This window comes from Salvia hispanica, chromosome 5 (genome assembly GCF_029641045.1).
Source record: "Salvia hispanica isolate PSC_SH4W2 chromosome 5, Shi_PSC_v1, whole genome shotgun sequence".
Classification (NCBI taxonomy): Eukaryota; Viridiplantae; Streptophyta; class Magnoliopsida; order Lamiales; family Lamiaceae; genus Salvia; species Salvia hispanica.
In genome coordinates this window covers 3,575,892-3,593,171 of record NC_142696.1, presented here as the reverse complement: position 1 = coordinate 3,593,171, position 17,280 = coordinate 3,575,892, and the positions used below count along the sequence as shown (strand labels likewise).

The 17,280-nt window shown below is 35.0% G+C and overlaps 1 protein-coding gene across 1 annotated transcript; it reads right to left on the bottom strand.

The window, feature by feature from the left end:
* Positions 1-2,908: 2,908 nt before the first annotated feature.
* On the bottom strand, positions 2,909-4,710 carry LOC125190574 (putative cyclin-D6-1). The gene is made up of 6 exons (XM_048087904.2): positions 4,426-4,710; positions 4,271-4,357; positions 4,095-4,196; positions 3,812-4,010; positions 3,403-3,533; positions 2,909-3,322 (listed from the first exon to the last, which is right to left on the bottom strand). The coding sequence occupies exons 1-6, from the start codon at positions 4,669-4,671 to the stop codon at positions 3,140-3,142; spliced, it is 948 nt and encodes a 315-aa protein (XP_047943861.1). The 5' UTR covers positions 4,672-4,710; the 3' UTR covers positions 2,909-3,139.
* Positions 4,711-17,280: the final 12,570 nt, after the last annotated feature.

Below are 17,280 nucleotides of genomic sequence, written 5' to 3'. Positions count from 1 at the left end.
CCTCCCGCTCCTAGAAGGCGGCTCGGTGGGCGTTTCTTCCACCTCGAAGTCCTCCGCGCTCAGTGTCGCGGCCTGAGATTCTTGGTCGCCTGGGGTTGATCCGGGGGTGTCGAACTGGGGCCGATACACATCGTCGGCTGGAAAGGGCATTCTGCCGGCAGAGTTGAAGTACGGAGAAAGTCTCCGCGCCGGAGGAGTCTGCAAAGGAGACGGACCCCCGTATGGAAGTTGGCCGGGAGGAGAACCCATCGCCAACAACGACTGCATCCACTGCTCGTTTGCTTCATCCGTGTTGGGAATTTGTGAACTCGACTCTTTCCCCTTACCCTTATCCTTACCCGATCGGGAACTTTTCTTCCAAAAGCTCATAATTTTGATGAAAATTGAAGATTGGGAGAAGAGATTGAAAATGGAGAGAATGAAGATTGTGGGTGATGAATGGAGGAAGTGGAGGAAATATTTATAGGGGTGGAATGTAAAATAGCCGTTGGGTTCAAAAAAAAAAAAAAAAAATTTTAATTATCGCCGATTATCGCCGAGCGTCGCCACAGTGGCCGGCGATCGCTCGGCGATAATCCGGCGTTAGAACGCCACTCGGCGAAGCAACGGCAACATTATCGCCGAATTATCGCCGACTTCGCCACAATGGCCGGCGATAATTCGGCGATAACCGGCGATTTATCGCCGAGAATTCGCCACCTCCATTGGGAATGCTCTTAGAGATGACTCACTTTCCTTTTTGGTTTGTCCAAACAAGATGACCCATTACTTAAAATAGAAACACTTTTATCTCTATTTTATTTCCCCTTTTCTTACTTTACTCTATCCTCTTAACACACAAAATATAACTGCATAAAATCCCGTGCCACCCAGGAAAGGAGTCATCTTCCTTGGGACGAAGGGAGTACTTTTTTTATGGAGGGGAGGAATAGAATAAATAGCTTAGGGACTACTTGTAGACGGCTTCCATTATGCAATAACTTAGTGTATTTTATACCTTATACTTAATAATTATCTTATTAGTAATGCCACATGCCACTGTATTTGAATAAATAGGCATGCATTTACCATATGTCATGCTTCTTTAAATGTATCCCCCAATCTGAATAGTGTTGGAATTTATACCCGGTCAATGGACTTTGACCAATTATTTTTTCAACGAGACATTTAATTTTGTAAAATTAAATGATATAGCGTCGATCTACGTTCGGAGTAGATGACCGTGGTATATTTATTTTCTCAAATCCGATTCCCGGTGAGTGAGAAATAATTGTTTAAAGTTGTGCAAAAATTGCAAACTTAATGAGCTATGAGAGGAGATTAGGGAATAATTAAGAGAGTTAATTATCCCACATTGAAAGTTTCAACCTTATTAAACTAGTATTTAATAAGAAGGATTATTACATGTAATAATTATAGTGGACTAAGATGGGCTGTAAGAGCCCACACGCGCGAGCCCCGAGCCCGTGTCCGTGCCCTTGGATCTTGGTCTTTGGGTGGTCTTTGGGCTGTTCTTTGGGCTTGGTCGTGGGCTTGGTGCTTGGACCTAGTTGCGGGCTTGGCCCAAGTCTAGTGGGTCTAGTTCTTTTTAGACCACCACCGTTTCCACGTCAGCGAGCCAAGTCTGTAACGTTTTCTTTTTAGACCACCACCGTTTCCACGTCAGCGAGCCAAGTCTGTAACGTTTGCAACGCTTCGTAACCGACGACCGTTACGGTCTAGCATTGATGACAGTCATTATGGCCGAAGCTCTGCCCTCTCCTCCATCCAGTTCGCCGGAGCTCTGTTGATTGCGGTGCTGCTTCATCAGAGACGCTAGCCGTTTTATCTTTGGGGACGAAACGCCAATCCGAAGAGCACTACCGGGGCGTATCTCGTCTTGCGGAAAGAGGACTCCTCGACTCGGCTCTTTCCTGTTCTACACTTTGTAGTTTCGATTTCCATTTGTATTTTTTCGTTTCAGTTCTTTTCTGTATTCCTTCTGTAAGTACTAAAAACCCAACAAATAGGTCAGCTCAGTCTCAGCTTTGGAAAACATTAGAGATTCCGCAAGGCAGATGTTTTGTTCCGATGCAGGGGACGAGACAGGGCGCAAATGATGAGGAGGGCTGCCCCTCCATGCGCGTGTCCCTCCTCGGCCAATTAGGTGTGACGTATTGCGAGTGAGTTTCATTTTTCGACCATTTAACTTTTTTTTAAAACTGATAAATATTACTACTATTTTGATTCAAAATTTCCCCTACTATTCAAAATATATCTGTTATACAAAGGGTTTTATTCAATTATTTTTCATATTCATCTATAAATATCTTCTGTATTCATCGATCTTCTATAATTGTTAGTATTTCATTTTCACTAAAAAATCTTTCTTGCACTCTATTTTCCCTAAAAAATTTGTTGCAATATGATCGACAACGATGCATGACCCTAATGGTATGCCAACATGTCAAATGTCTCGACATTTTCATCGATAATGAGCACCTCTGGATCAGCCTGCTCGTCGGCGCTGCATCCATTGTCATCTCAAGATGTGTACTACATCTTCCATATGCCGAACATACATGAGACCTCGAAACAACTGTTGGATGAAATTCATTTATTCTTACTTTTACTGGATTATCTCTTTCTCTTTCTTACTTTATTATCTATCTTACTTTATTATTAATAATTTAATAAACTAAACAACACTACCTAAATTCTTGTGTCAAAATAGAAACGTCTCAATTAGGCAGGAACGGAAATATTTTGACATACTTTTGTTTGATATTTTTAATAGTAGTACGGAGTATCTTATAATTCATCCATCCCAGATTAATTTTAATTTCAACTTCTCATTTTCAACAGATAGCTACTAATGTACTTTTATGACTCATTCATCCATGTCCAAAGTCTGTTGATTCGGAAGAGATGGGGTACCAGTAATATTTAATTTAGTCAAAATTTTATCATCTCATTACTGTACACGAAAACTAAGTTTACATCTTTCTCACCCATCAGGGGATAGGAAGTTGAAAACAACAGCATCAAAAACATTTGTTTTAAGAAAATATTGAGCGGATTTTGAAGTTTATAATGGCGCAGTTAAAAGATACTCATTTTGCCATGGTTTTTAAGGAAATTGAGTACAAGCTCAGCGCCCTTATAAACAGTGCTGTATCTGAGAGATCTGGAATGTCCTATTATCGCATAAACCATTCAGTCTGCGCCTCTTTACGCTCTTCTTATCCGACACGGCGGCTTCCTCCAGCACACTAGTTGGAGTCGATGTACCACTCGAACTTGCCTCTCTTATCATACCAACGCATTCCATCAATCCTCCCTCCTGCATTTTAATTAACTTTAAAGTTTAAACTTTAAACCAACCAATATTACTACTAATATTGAAATAGTCAGTCCTCTCACTTTGCTGACGTGTTCACATGAAGAGAGTGTGATTTCGGAAGAAGAAAATGTGGGCGGATTCAAATCCTGAATGGCACAGAGAAGCGCTGAAGCTGCAATCATCGATGGTTTGAACTCTAAAAGCTTCAATTCTGCGTATATATGAATCAAATTAGAATAAATTAATTAATCGGTTAAAATATACTCCATCTGTCCCACTAGAAATGAAACGTTTACATTTTACATTTTGGGTTGTCCCATTAAAAAAGAAACGTTTCTTAAAATAAAAATAATTTATCTCAACTTTTCTCTTTCTCTTACTTTACTCTCTATTCTTTTAACTCACAAAACAACACTACATAAAATCTTGTGCCGAAAAGTAAACGTTTCATATTTATTGGGACGGAGGATTATAGAAATAGTTAGGTACCGTGTTGGACGTTGTAAATAATATCCGAGGCTCGGGCGGTGAGAGACTGAGTGAGAGAAGAGTCTTGTTTGAGAAGAGAGATGAAATATTGAAGAAACGAGAAAGGAGTGATGGATCGCATTCGCCATTGCAGCGCCGCCAGTATAATCTTCTCCATTCGATGAACTGACTGTGCCTCAAACTCATAACCGCCTTCTCTCTGTTCAAACATTCAATTCAACTGTTGGTTTCCGTACATCCCCCAATTTCACTATTAAAACATGATTTTATTAGGAATTTAAACCTGTAAAACAGCGAGCAGAATCGACGAATCAGAATTTCGCATCTTGGCGGCAAGTGAGAGACTGGCAACAAACAAAATGTGCGGAATCCATGGGCTTTTATCCTGATTTTTTTCACATTCAACGATTAATACATAATAGTACTGATAAGCAATGAAAATCTCGAAATCAGAATTACCAAAAGTTCCTGCTTGGAGAGAAATCGATCGACGTAATTGACAGAGAGGTAGACCAGAAACGGATCTAAGCCGTACGAGAACTTCGCCTGGAAAAAAAAAAGTGGTGTTAAAATGGAAATCAAACCAAGTAGAAGAGAGACAATGTTGAGTTTACTTGAAATATGAGGGAGAGAGCAGTCCGGCGAATAGAGAAGCGCGAATCTGAGGGGTCAAAGGAGAGAAGAAGGGACATGTGGTCGGACTCGTTGGCAAAGAGGGACGAAACGTCGTCGTAGTGCGGATTCTGAAGATCCAATTCCTGTTCCATTTTCTTTTCTTGAGAAAAAGAAAGGGAATAAAGAGGGAGAGAGTGAAATGGTATTAAAGCAGCAATGACAAAGAGCATTCCCTCACTCTCCATATTTATTCTATCTTCAACCTACTATGTGTCGATCATCCAAACATCCAGCGATCAATCAATTAAAGCGGAAATCTCAACGCCGATAAAGTAAATTCATTAAATCTATTCCAATTAAATGTAATCATTTTCATTTTTAACAAAAATAATTAAAGAAGATTTACCTCTATAAAGAAACAAACTTATCAATTAATTTTATCAATGATACAAAATCAAAATATGTACGAACGTAGTTAATATTCGTTCTCATTATCATATATCATTCCTAAATTGGATTTTTAATAATATCTATTATAAAAACAAAACATTGTGTATAATATAGCATAATATAGAGTTTCAAAATATTATACTTCATCTTACTTTCCGAAGTTATCAACTTTAATAATTACTACCTCCGTCCCCCAAAATTTGCTACACTTTGACCCGACACGGGTTTTAAGAAATATAATGGAGAGTGAGTTGAAAAAGTTAGTGGGATGTGGGTCCTACTTTTAAAGTATTAGTTTTATAATAAAATGTGAGTAGGAATGAGTTAGTGGAATATGGGGTCCACTACCAAAAATGGTAAAAGTGAAGTGTATCAAATTTTCAGGAACGGACCGAAATGGTAATATGTATTAAATTTTTAGGGACAGAGGTAGTATCTTTTATCTATTAAGCATTATAAATATTTAAAAATAATTGTATATACGAATTTGATGTAACCAACTCAGGATGATATAAAGTACATATTTCAACTAAATCATAATGCAAAATTAAAATTAAAGTACACAATTGAAAGACATATGGACATTGAAAGAAATTCATAGAGTTGGACAAAAAAAAAAAAAAAGTGATTGTAAATAAGTTCGTATTTGATTTGTTAGATATTGATATACTTTGATTTTGCATGGTAGGTAGTTTTGCATTATTTCAATTATTTGTTGGGCGTGATCATAACATCTCCATTATATTGATACTTAATCATTTTGTAAAAACTGTGAAAAGAGTCCAAAACGGATCTAAAATGCAAAAATAAGAAGTTAGGATAAAAAAATGAGCAAAAAGCCAAAAGTTCACTCTCAAAGCGAACCCAGAGACTCGCTCGAAATGTTAAGAAATATCGAAAAAAATCTGCGAGTCACTGACTTCGCAAAGGTGACCGACCCGGTGACTCGTCAGGATTAACGCCAGAAACCCTAAACAGATCTATCGACTCGTCGACTTTGCTAATTCCACGAACCCGATGACTCATCGGTAATACCCGCCTCCTCGTTTTTTGCACTGAATTCAACCATAAGAGCACTCCCAATGGTCCGGCGATACACTCGGCGATTTTTCGCCGAAAATCGTCGAGTTATCGCCGGCCGTTGGGATGGTTTCGGCGATAATTCGGCGTTAATTAGAATTAACGCCAACTCCCGATTCATCGCCGAATCATCGGCGCCCACTGTAGGCGCAATTCGGCGATTTTTCGACGTTTTTTTTTTTCAACGACTATAATTCCTCCTCCTCCTCCATTCATCACACACAATCTTCATTCTCTCAATTTTTCAATCTCATTATCTCAATCTTCAATCTTCAAAATTATGAGTTCAAGTAGGAAAAATTCCCGAAAAGGTAAGGGCAAAGAGTCGAGTCCGCAAATTCCCAACCCCACTGATGAAGCAAATCAGCAGTGGATGAACTCGTTGTTGTCGATGGGTTCTCCTCCCGGCCAATATCCATATGCGGGTCCGTCCCCATTGCAGACTCCTCCGGTGCGCAGACTTTCTCCGTACTTCCAGTCTGCCCTCAGCATAGCATGCCCTCTCCAGACGATGTGTATCGCCCCCAGATAGTCACATCGTTGTTCGACACCCCTGGATCAACCCCAGATGACGAAGGATCTCAGGACGCGACGTACACAACGGATCCGACACTCAGCACGGACGACTACGAGGTGGAAGAAACGCCCGCCGAGCCGCCTTCCAGGAGCAGGAAGGGGAAGGCGCCGGCGTCGACGGCTGCGACTGATACGGCTTCCGATGAGAAGCCGAAGCGGGTAAGAACTACTTACACTCTGGAAGAGTCCGAGCTGATAGCCAACTGCTGGGCGGACACGACGCAGAACGCGGAGCGCAGCAACTACCAGACTGAGCTCATGTTCTGGGAGCGGGTTGCAGAGAAGTACATGAGCAACAAGATCGCCTCGATAAAGGACCATGGCAGCGAGGCGATCCGCCGGCATTGGGAGCGCCTCATGAGGGACTGCGGCCACTTCAACGGTATATACTCTAACTTGATGAAGAACATGACGAGTGGCCAGAACGAGCACATGGTCCGAGATGAGGCCATGCAGAGGTATAATGGCCAGTTCTTGTCGAAGGGCTTTAAGTATTGGAACATCTATGATAGGCTGAAGGATCTCCCCAAATTCCGGACGGGGATGCACACCGCGCTGCACGGGAAATCGGTGCGCTCGCGACTTAGCGGTGCGGAGAGTGAGGGAAGCGCGACCCCCATCGACTTGACTGGGTATGGTCCGCACGAGCGCCCTGTGGGAGCGAAGAAGGCGAAGGGGAGGCGGAAGGGGAAGGGCGCATCGTCGGATGCCCAGTCGGAACCCCAGTTCATACAACAAGCCACGCTCTCTGCCAATGTCGCCAATCTGACGCAGTTGTACACGTTGTACTTCACCGGCGACGGAACCCCAGAAGAGAAGCAGTCCCTCTGGTCGACCATCCAAAATATGAAGATCCTGATGGGCCTCCCGCCGGACGCCCCTCCCTCTTAGTTTTTTAAATCTTTGTTTTTTATGGTTTTTTATTTGTAGTTTTTTTTTTCTCGTTGTATTATATTTTCCAATGATTAATACAACGATGAATTGTTCATTATAAATCTATTTATTAAACACATTTGTAGGGAAAATTAAACAATATTAAAAATGATGATGTAAAAATGAAATGTTGAGTTAGGGAAAAATAAGGGAGAAACCATTGGAGCAGTTGGCTAAAAGTTGGCTAAAAACTGGGGATAAATTTTGGTGCTGATGTGGCAGGAGTTAGGGAGAAATAAGGGAGTTTTTAGGGAGAGCACTGGGAGTGCTCTAAGTATAAATATGCCTATTGCACGCTTCCCAAGATCCTAATTGCATATGTTTTGATGATAATATTTGATAGTTTTATTTAAATTTTCAATACTTTCGAATTTCAGACGCATGTCAACACATAGTACATATAATGTCAATCATATGCATGTTCAATGTAAATTAAATTTAGTTGACATATTCAAGGCATTTAGTTTATATTATTACTGTTACTGTTGATATCGCGAGAATGACGAAACGATCATGTATAAGGAATGACGAAAAAGCCTTATTCAAATTAATTAATACAAGATGAATTTCCTCGTGGCACCACTAGATCAAGTCTCGTAATCCTCCGTCCCACAATAAGAGTCACAGCATAAATGGTAAATAGGTCTTATATTCCACTAACTCACTTCACTCACATTTTATTATAAAACCAATATAAAAAAAATGGATCTCATATTCCACTAACTTTTTCAACTCACTATTCTTTACATTTTTTAAAACCCATGCACACAATAAGAGTGACTCCTATTGTGGGACTGATAGAGTATTTGATTAAAAATTGAAAGAATGTGAGTGGATAGATTTTGAACACACGGAGATCATTTTAAATAAATTGCAGTAGTACATACTATGAACTAAAATATCCTTATACTGAAATCTATATTTTCAAATTCCAAAATTTTAAAAACTCAATTTAATTCTTCCATTTTTTTGATCTAATAGTTGAGACAATGCTCCAAAGGTATGGGCCATGGGGAGAGGTGCGGTGACAGTCCCAATGGGTTGCAGGAGGGTGGGCGGGTGCATGTGGCACCTGGTTTGGTATCCACAAGAGCGATGGCACTGGGTGTGGGCAGTGGGCACGAAGAGAGTATGTGTTGCTGCACTTCCGTTAGCACATCAAGCTTCTTTTTTTAATATTTGAAATTATATTATAAATTATTTATTTAATAAATTTTTAATTGAAAATTATTTTTTAATAAAAAATTTAAAATTTTAAAAATTTAGATTATGTAACTTTTGTTGTATAATTCATGTACTCCATTTTTTTGGAAATTTAACTATGCAATGTTTGGTATTTTTGTAATTTAAAAACTCTAAATTTTACTACCTCCGTCCCTGAAAATTTAATACAGTTTACTATTTTTGTTTGTCCCTAAAAATTTGATACACTTCACTTTTACTATTTTTGGTAGTGGACCTCATATTCCACTAACTCATTCCTACTTACATTTTATTATAAAACTAATACTTTAAAAGTTGGACCCACATCTCACCAACTTTTTCAACTCACTTTCCATTACATTTCTTAAAACCCGTGTCGGGTCAAAGTGTAGCAAATTTTGGGGGACGGAGGTAGTAACACATTTCATTTTATAATTTTTCAATAATTTTTTTATTTATATTTTTAGTTTTATAAAGTGGATGATGATTATGAATAATGAAACATTCAAATTAAAATTATTGGAGAAAGAGATCTAAGGATAGATATATGGTTGTAGGAGTTATGATCTGCCGCGGAAATTGATATGATTGATAATGTATCGGGGATATGTATGACAGTATGAACTAAAGGTATGGAATGAGATATGAGTTTGACGTCAAAATATGTGTAATAATTATTTTTTCTTTAATGCGGCATAAGCTCAACTTTCCATTTTTCGAAACAATTCAATCGCTTACCTACATCGTTTATAATTTACGCGACAATGAAAAATCATCTTAAGCCAATCCAATTAATTAAAAACGACGATTTGTGTGAAAAGAATATGTGTGATAGCTACGCATCCAATCAATTTACTTCATTATCCAGCATCTTTTTTTGGGGGGAGAAAACTGAAGTGTCTGATGTTGTATTGAGTAAAAATACAATCACATCTTAAAAAGGGTAATAAATAAATAAATAAATATGGCAATTGATCGATTGTATTGTTATATATAAACATACAAAAAAGATAACATTGTATAGATAACAAAATTCTTAAACGTAGCTGGAAGTAGGGACTCTCACGTGATTCATGTAGCAGAAGTTGGTACAGTTTCAAGCTGGATATACTATTACATTTGTGGAGTTTCTCTTACAAATTTTATTGTTTTTAATTTATTGTATGTTTGGTAATAAAAACTTCACAGTGTAGCATCCTCTTGCTAATTCAATGTGTCACACACGTGACTGCATTAATTGGAATTCCAATATCTGCTTGGTCCAAGGTTTTTTAGGGTAAATATTTATTAGTTACAGAGAGATAAGGATTGGTGGCCACAATATTTTTGGTGTGGTTGTGAGACATTTCAAATCAAATATTTATGTTTCTGTATCATCTGCCCCTTTCATTGTACATTTGTAATTTCGGACGATTTTTCTGCTCCAACTAAAATAAGTAGATTTATGAAATACTACTATTATTAACATCGTGTAATTTTTCATCCACATAACGGAATCTTATAAATTTTACTTATCTGATTTTTATTTTGGAATTATCGGAAAGCCAAGCAAGGAAAATAAACGTGTTCGTGATTTGATTTGGCAGTCGATAATGTCGAGCCTCTATAATGTTACAAAATACTGTATTAAATATATTTGGCATGAAAACATATTAACTTCTCAATTAATTGGGGCCGGCCATTTTTAATTTATTTGGCTCCTGAAATGTTCAATAGATATGTTTTTTTTTTAAATATGTTAATCCTCCATGAACTATAGGTTATTTTGGAATTGTAAAAAAGTGTTGGTATAATGCATGAACTTTCAATTAGTATTACATTAAAAAGAATTAATCACGTGTCGAAATTTAATTCTTCTCTTATATAAGTTCGGAGAAAGACAAACAAAACATACTTTATTGGGTTAACAAATAAAGATAGAAGCTTACTTTTAATTGGATAGAGTTTCATTATTTACCTTACTCCATCAACAAGTAATGTATAGATTCTTAGCCTGCACTAAACTAAAAACTGCCTATAGATCTTCAACTCTGTAAAGCTTATTCATTTAAGCGAGAAAAAGCGTTGCCCTCATTCATAGTCTTACTTTTCACTTTTTCTTTCTTAATTACGCTTCTTTTCATTCGTACGTTTCTTCACCTACATGAATTCCCACTACGCTATGGAAATTAAATTAAAGAGAAGAATGTATAACAGTGTAAAACTTTGTTTTGTTTTATAAAGGAAGAGGTAGTTTGTTCGAAACTAAAATCCTAAGTACAAAATTTCAGGATAAAAAAGAATAAGAAATTGTTTTCATAAATGAATATGGATTGTTCATATGTGAGTAATTGACGAACGAAGAAGAAATTCAACCTATTTCGATGGAACGGAGGAAGTAATAAAAGAGTAGACCGCGCTTACACGATTGAACACGCTGGTCTTTTTAGCTTTAGGGTCGATGAATAGAAGAGACCCATTTTTTATACTACTATGAATGAAAAAATAACGCTTCATTTCGAATACTTCGATCTGTTTCAACTTAGTTGAGTTATACTCCCTCCGTCCCACGTTACTTGAGTCACTTCTTTTTCGCACTTATTTTGAAAAAATAATAATAAATAGTTAAAGCGGAGAAAAAATAAAGTAAAAAAGAGAATACTATAGTTAAGACTCTTCTCTACATTATTCTCTCTCTTACTTTTCTTTCTCTCCACTTTAACTATTTATTATTATTTTTTCAAAATGAGTGCAAAAAAGAAATGACTCAAGTAACGTGGGACAGAGGGAGTATTTCTTTTTGAGAGGTCTAAACTTAGTTAAGTCATTTTTCTTTGTAATAAAAAATAAAACATCTAAACATTCTTACACTATTGTTCTTTTTAATTATCTCTCATACTTTACCTTCTTTCCTGTTTTATCTTTATTAATTTCAGTTAGCACATTTTTTTAATCTTGGTGTCCAACATACTCACTCCTACTAAGTTGGGACAGAGAGAGTATTAAACATTGAAGTTCAATTAAAAGAAGCTTTTATATATATATATATATATATATATATATAGGGTAGTGATAAAATGCAAACTCATATATTGTACAAACTCCAAACTTTTCAACACAGTGTAAAATTTTAAGATTTTGATGTCAACACAATGCCAATAACCAACACAATTTCAACACAACATCAACCGTTGACATTGTGTTGACATTTTTTGTTGCTATTATTTTATCATCTGTTGATATTTTTTAGTGGTTCAGATCATAGTTTGGAGTTTGTATAATATTTAGAGTTTGCATTTGATTACATTTAACATTCCTATATATATATATATATAGAGAGAGAGAGAGAGAGAGAGAGTTGTGATCAATGTCGAACCAATTTTAAAGACCGAACTAGAGACCAAATCTGGGCCATTAGATCTAGTTTTTTTGATGAGATGTGCTGCTGTGAAATTTTTTTCTGCTTCATTACTAGCCCATTTTACTTCATTGTATAAGTTTATTACTTCATTCTGTACCTAATACCTTGAAACTACAACATGTTTTTACTTGCTTCCAGTAGGTTTTGAAATGATTCAACATATGTTTCATTCAAATTCATTGACGTGGGTTTTTGCTTGATTAACATTTAAAAATGCAATTTATTCAAGTGAGTTTATTACTTCATTCAGGAACGTTATTACTTCATTGGATAAGATTTTTACTTCATTCCAGTAGGACTTCAAATGCTTCTACACATACTTCATTCCAATAATTTATTACATTATTCCATGTGTTTATTAAACCAATATTAGCGTCGTGGCGGTGGTGATAGATATTGTAGAGAGAAAGAACGGCACGCGACGGCGAAACCACATTTACGTACTGGAATGAAGTAAAAACCTACTAGAATGAAGTAATATATTCTGGAACGAAGTTAAATCTTCGCAACATGTTAGAATGACTTATTTACCTTCGGGCTCGTGATGAAGGCGAAAATAATTTATAAATTTCTGTATCTTATCCATAAAAAACTAGATCTAAAAGCCCTAATTTGGTAGGGTTCGGTGGTTCGGTCTTTAAGAGTGGATTTGTGGATAATGGGACTCTATATATATATATATATATATGATGGGTAGTGATAAAATGCAAACACATATATTGTACAAACTCCAAACTATGATCTGGATCGTTAAAAAATATCAACAGATGATAAAATAGTAGCAATATAAAATGTCAACACAATATCAACACATCATCAACCGTTGACATTGTGTTGACATTTTCTGTTGCTACTAATTTATCATCTATTGACATTTCCTGACGGTCCAAATCATAATTTCGAGTTTGTACAATATTTAAAGTTTGCATTTGATCAGATTCCTATATACGATTGCATTAGTAATGTAACTTCAAATTTCGTATTTAAAAAAATTAAGGTTTGCAACCTTTTAGAAACCTTTATGAGTTTAAAAGAATATCACTAGATGTCTTTAACTTGTTTGAGTATTCAACTTTTGAAAGTTTATTAAGAAATGAAATTGTGCAGCATAGGAAAAGTCATGTGCAATAAAAAAATGCAAGCACAACTTAGGGATAAGTTTTTCCTCTACTTAATACACATAACAAGCTAACAAAGAAATTATCTACCTCATCTTGCTAGTTTCAGGTTTGAATTTCAAGCAACCTTTGAAATTCAATGTATAAAATTGTAATCCTTTGATTAAGTTATATAATAAATGTGAACAACTATAAATACTTACTGATATTCATATGAATATATGGTAGTGATAAAATGCAAATTCTCTATGATCTGAACCGTTAAAAAATGTTAACATATAACAAAATAACAATAACAAAAAATGTCACCTAGTGTCAATACATCATTGCCAACAAAGCATCAACTGTTGACACTGTGTTAACATTTTTTGTTACTGTTATTTTATCATCTGTTGACATTTTTTAACCGTCCACATTATGGTTTGGAATTTGTAGAATATTTAGAGTTTGCATTTGATTACATCAAGGGTAGTGATAAAATGCAAACTTATATATTGTACAAACTCAAAACTCCTCAACACAGCTTCAAAACAGTTTCAATACAATATCAACACAGTGTAAAATTTCAAGATTTTAATGTCAACACAATATCAACATAATATCAACACAACATCAATTATTTACTACCGTTGAAATTCTGTTGACATTTTCCTATTGATACTTTTTTGTGATCTGTTGACATTTTTCAATAGTCCAGATCATAATTTTAAGTTTGTACAATATTTAGAGTTTTCATTTGATCATATCCCATGATTAATAATATTATCTCAGATGCCATTATATATACTTCTACAGTTATTTGTTTATACTTTTACACAATTTTATTAACTCAGATGCCATTATATATACTTCTACAGTTATTTGTTTACATTTTTACACAATTTGGGAACAATATAACCAAATTAAATGGTCCTTGATGTATTTTTACAAGCACTAAAATATTACTATAAGTAATAATAAGTGATAAATTATGTGATAAATAATCATTTACGAGTGGTTTAATTTTTCTACATATATCCTAACATTGTTAACATTTAACTTAATTAATAGAGTACTAAATCTTGAATGACGTGTTAAAAGCAAATAGTACTATATTTTTACACTTGCGAGATAATAAATCATGTATTTTCGGGCTCGAATCTTAAGAAAAATTAGGAACTTCGGATCATTTGGATAGGTTGGCCGCCCCCTCCCAAGCCCATGAATTGGCCTCTGGCTCTGGATATGTTTATATGGAAAAGATAAAGAAAAAAATAAAAATCAGAAGATGAGTTAAAGAAAATAAAAATATTTGCTCTTGATAGATTCGTTATTTTAAAAGGTAGATGCATAGTTTCATAACAACATGAGTTAGTCAGTCTAATGAACATGATAAAATTGGAGACTAGAGTGATTAATATAAAAAATATACTAGCTATGTGTTTCATGGAGAACGAACTATTCTTCATTTTAATATTTATGACGATCCAATAAATTGAGAAAATCTCAATAAAGAAACTAGAGATATGTTTGATGTAAAATGGACTTACAAGATAAAAGAATTATGTTTTCAATTGCATAAAAATTATGCATATCATTCTAGAAAAAATAGCAACACTGAGACATAGAAATTCACAAGATTGAGACTTTGTTTTAACCAACTTCTATTTACTACCTATATATTATTCGGAAATGCAAGAGTGAAGAACATATATGCTTCGGCTTGGTGGGTTTATGATGCGATGGAAATGCAATAGTGAAGAACATATATGCATTTCACGCTTTCAACACCATGCACACAACACAATCATTGTGCTTTTTAGTACACCCTCATTCTGTGGGCTCCTCCACCACATTTGAAGAAATTCATTATATACTTTGACCATGCACATTTTTGTTCATAAGTACAAATATTTTTTTAGTTACTCTATTCTCTATTCATCCACTTAAATAATAGTCCTTAATTCATACTCCCTCCGTCCCATTAACGATGACCCATTTTCTTTTTTAGTTTGTCCCAACTAAGATGACCCATTACTTAAAATGGATACCCTTTTATCTCTACCTTATCCCCTCTCTCTTATTTTACTCTCTCCATTTAACTATTTTACTCTCTCCATTTAACACACAAAATAAAGTTGCATAAAATCTCGTGCCGCCTAAGAAAGGGGTCATCTTCCTTAGGACGGAGGGAGTAGTATACTGAAGTTTAATATCAAGTACAGATATTATGAGAAAATGTGATTCAAATATTATTATTAGTATAGAAGTGATCTATTTACAGTTATGGAATGCAAAATATAGCTGTCATCCTCTTAATCTTAATTTTGTAACCAGTTGTTGAGCTAAATCTTCTTTTGACACACGTTATAATATTATAAATTCAGTGAATCTTTGTAGTGATATATAATTTAAATTGTGTTGGGTTATTACTCATTAGTGAAAATACATTTATAAAATTATAAAATTTTTGAGTCACTATTGGTGGCGCTGCTTCAGCCGACAACTCTGTAAAGAAAACCGTAGAAAGTAACTTGTTCTCGTTTTGACCGGATTTATTATTATCAAAAGTATTCATTCTGAAAACTTTTAGATTAATGTATGACAAAAGAGATTTTTTTTTTTTTTTTTTTTTTTATAATTTTTCTAAAAGCTTACTGAACTAAAATAATAAATATTAAAAACGTTATCAAGTCTGCATAAGGGTTTGACTACTGGCTGGTTTGGTCCGATCAATGAAACCGCGAACCTATTAATTAGCCACCTGAATTTGATAATCTTACTAATCACCGAATTAAGCATCCAACTAATTTTTTTTAAAAGTGATATATTCAAAATCGATGTAAAAACTGTAAAACTTACTAGTGTTATTTATTTTTGTCATCAATGCGAAAAATAACTATAGGTAAAAAAAAATAAAAATATACCTCTACATCTTTGGTGGAAGTGGAGAACTTCCCTAATAAAATGTCATGGCTAAGTGAAAGTATGAGTCGGTATAATCATGATAGTTTTGGGCCTCATGAAATGGAATATGAATGGGTCGTTCTTTACCACTGATCTGCTAGCTTTGGACTAAGCTACAAATTCAAAATTTTAATGTTGATGCTGACTGAATGAGCTACACTTCATAATTCATTTTCATACTCCACTGTATGGCATTGATCTAGTAATGTATGGTACATGATTCAAGGATTAAAAGAATCGATAATGTGTTCTCCTTAACTAAATGCAATTATTCTAAACCTAGATAATTTATGAAACGACAATATTTAACTACCCTAAACCCAATGGTGAAGTCAGAATTAATGTTAATAGGTATGTGTATTTTTGGTGCCGCAATGCATAAAATTTGTGGACACTAAAATTATTACTATTATATTGGACTTTGATCATAATTGAAAATTCCTAGTGCGCTTTCGTATGAATATTAAATAATTTATTTCTCGACGAAGGTATTTAAAATATTTTTCAAAATTTTCAGAAAAAGTTAAATTCATAAATAATTTATAAACAATTAAGTTTATATATACCCGTCTTATTAAACCAATCACCATCAATTTCTCTCTTGTAATTGCATTGCTAGACCAGTATACATATATCCTTGCCCTTGCAAATCTGTCCCTCCGGAATTGCGCTGCCCCTAGACCATTATGTTATTATATATATCTGCTCCCCACTTTCTCCACTTTATCAAGAATAACTAACTTAGCTAAGAAATGATCCCATGCATGAGCCATATTTAATCTAGCCAAAGCCATACGTTTACAACAGATAGACTAAAATGTCCTATAAGGACTTGAGGGTAGCTTCTTCCAAAAGTGAAAAGTACTTCAAAAAATACTAAACCAAAGTTGAAAAACTCTGGTAATATATTTACAATTTTAATACCTAATTTGACACCAATCCATAATTGAAGGACAACAAAGATGTTCGTTAAGTTATATACAATGTGCATAACCATAAAAGTTAAAACGAAAACCGTTTTTAGAAATTTGGCTATCATTATTTTTCCGGTTCATATAAAATTTCTTTAGAAAAAAAATAGTACTCCCTCCGTCCCAGATAATTTGGGACATTTTGACCCGACATGGGTTTTAAGAAATCTAATGGAA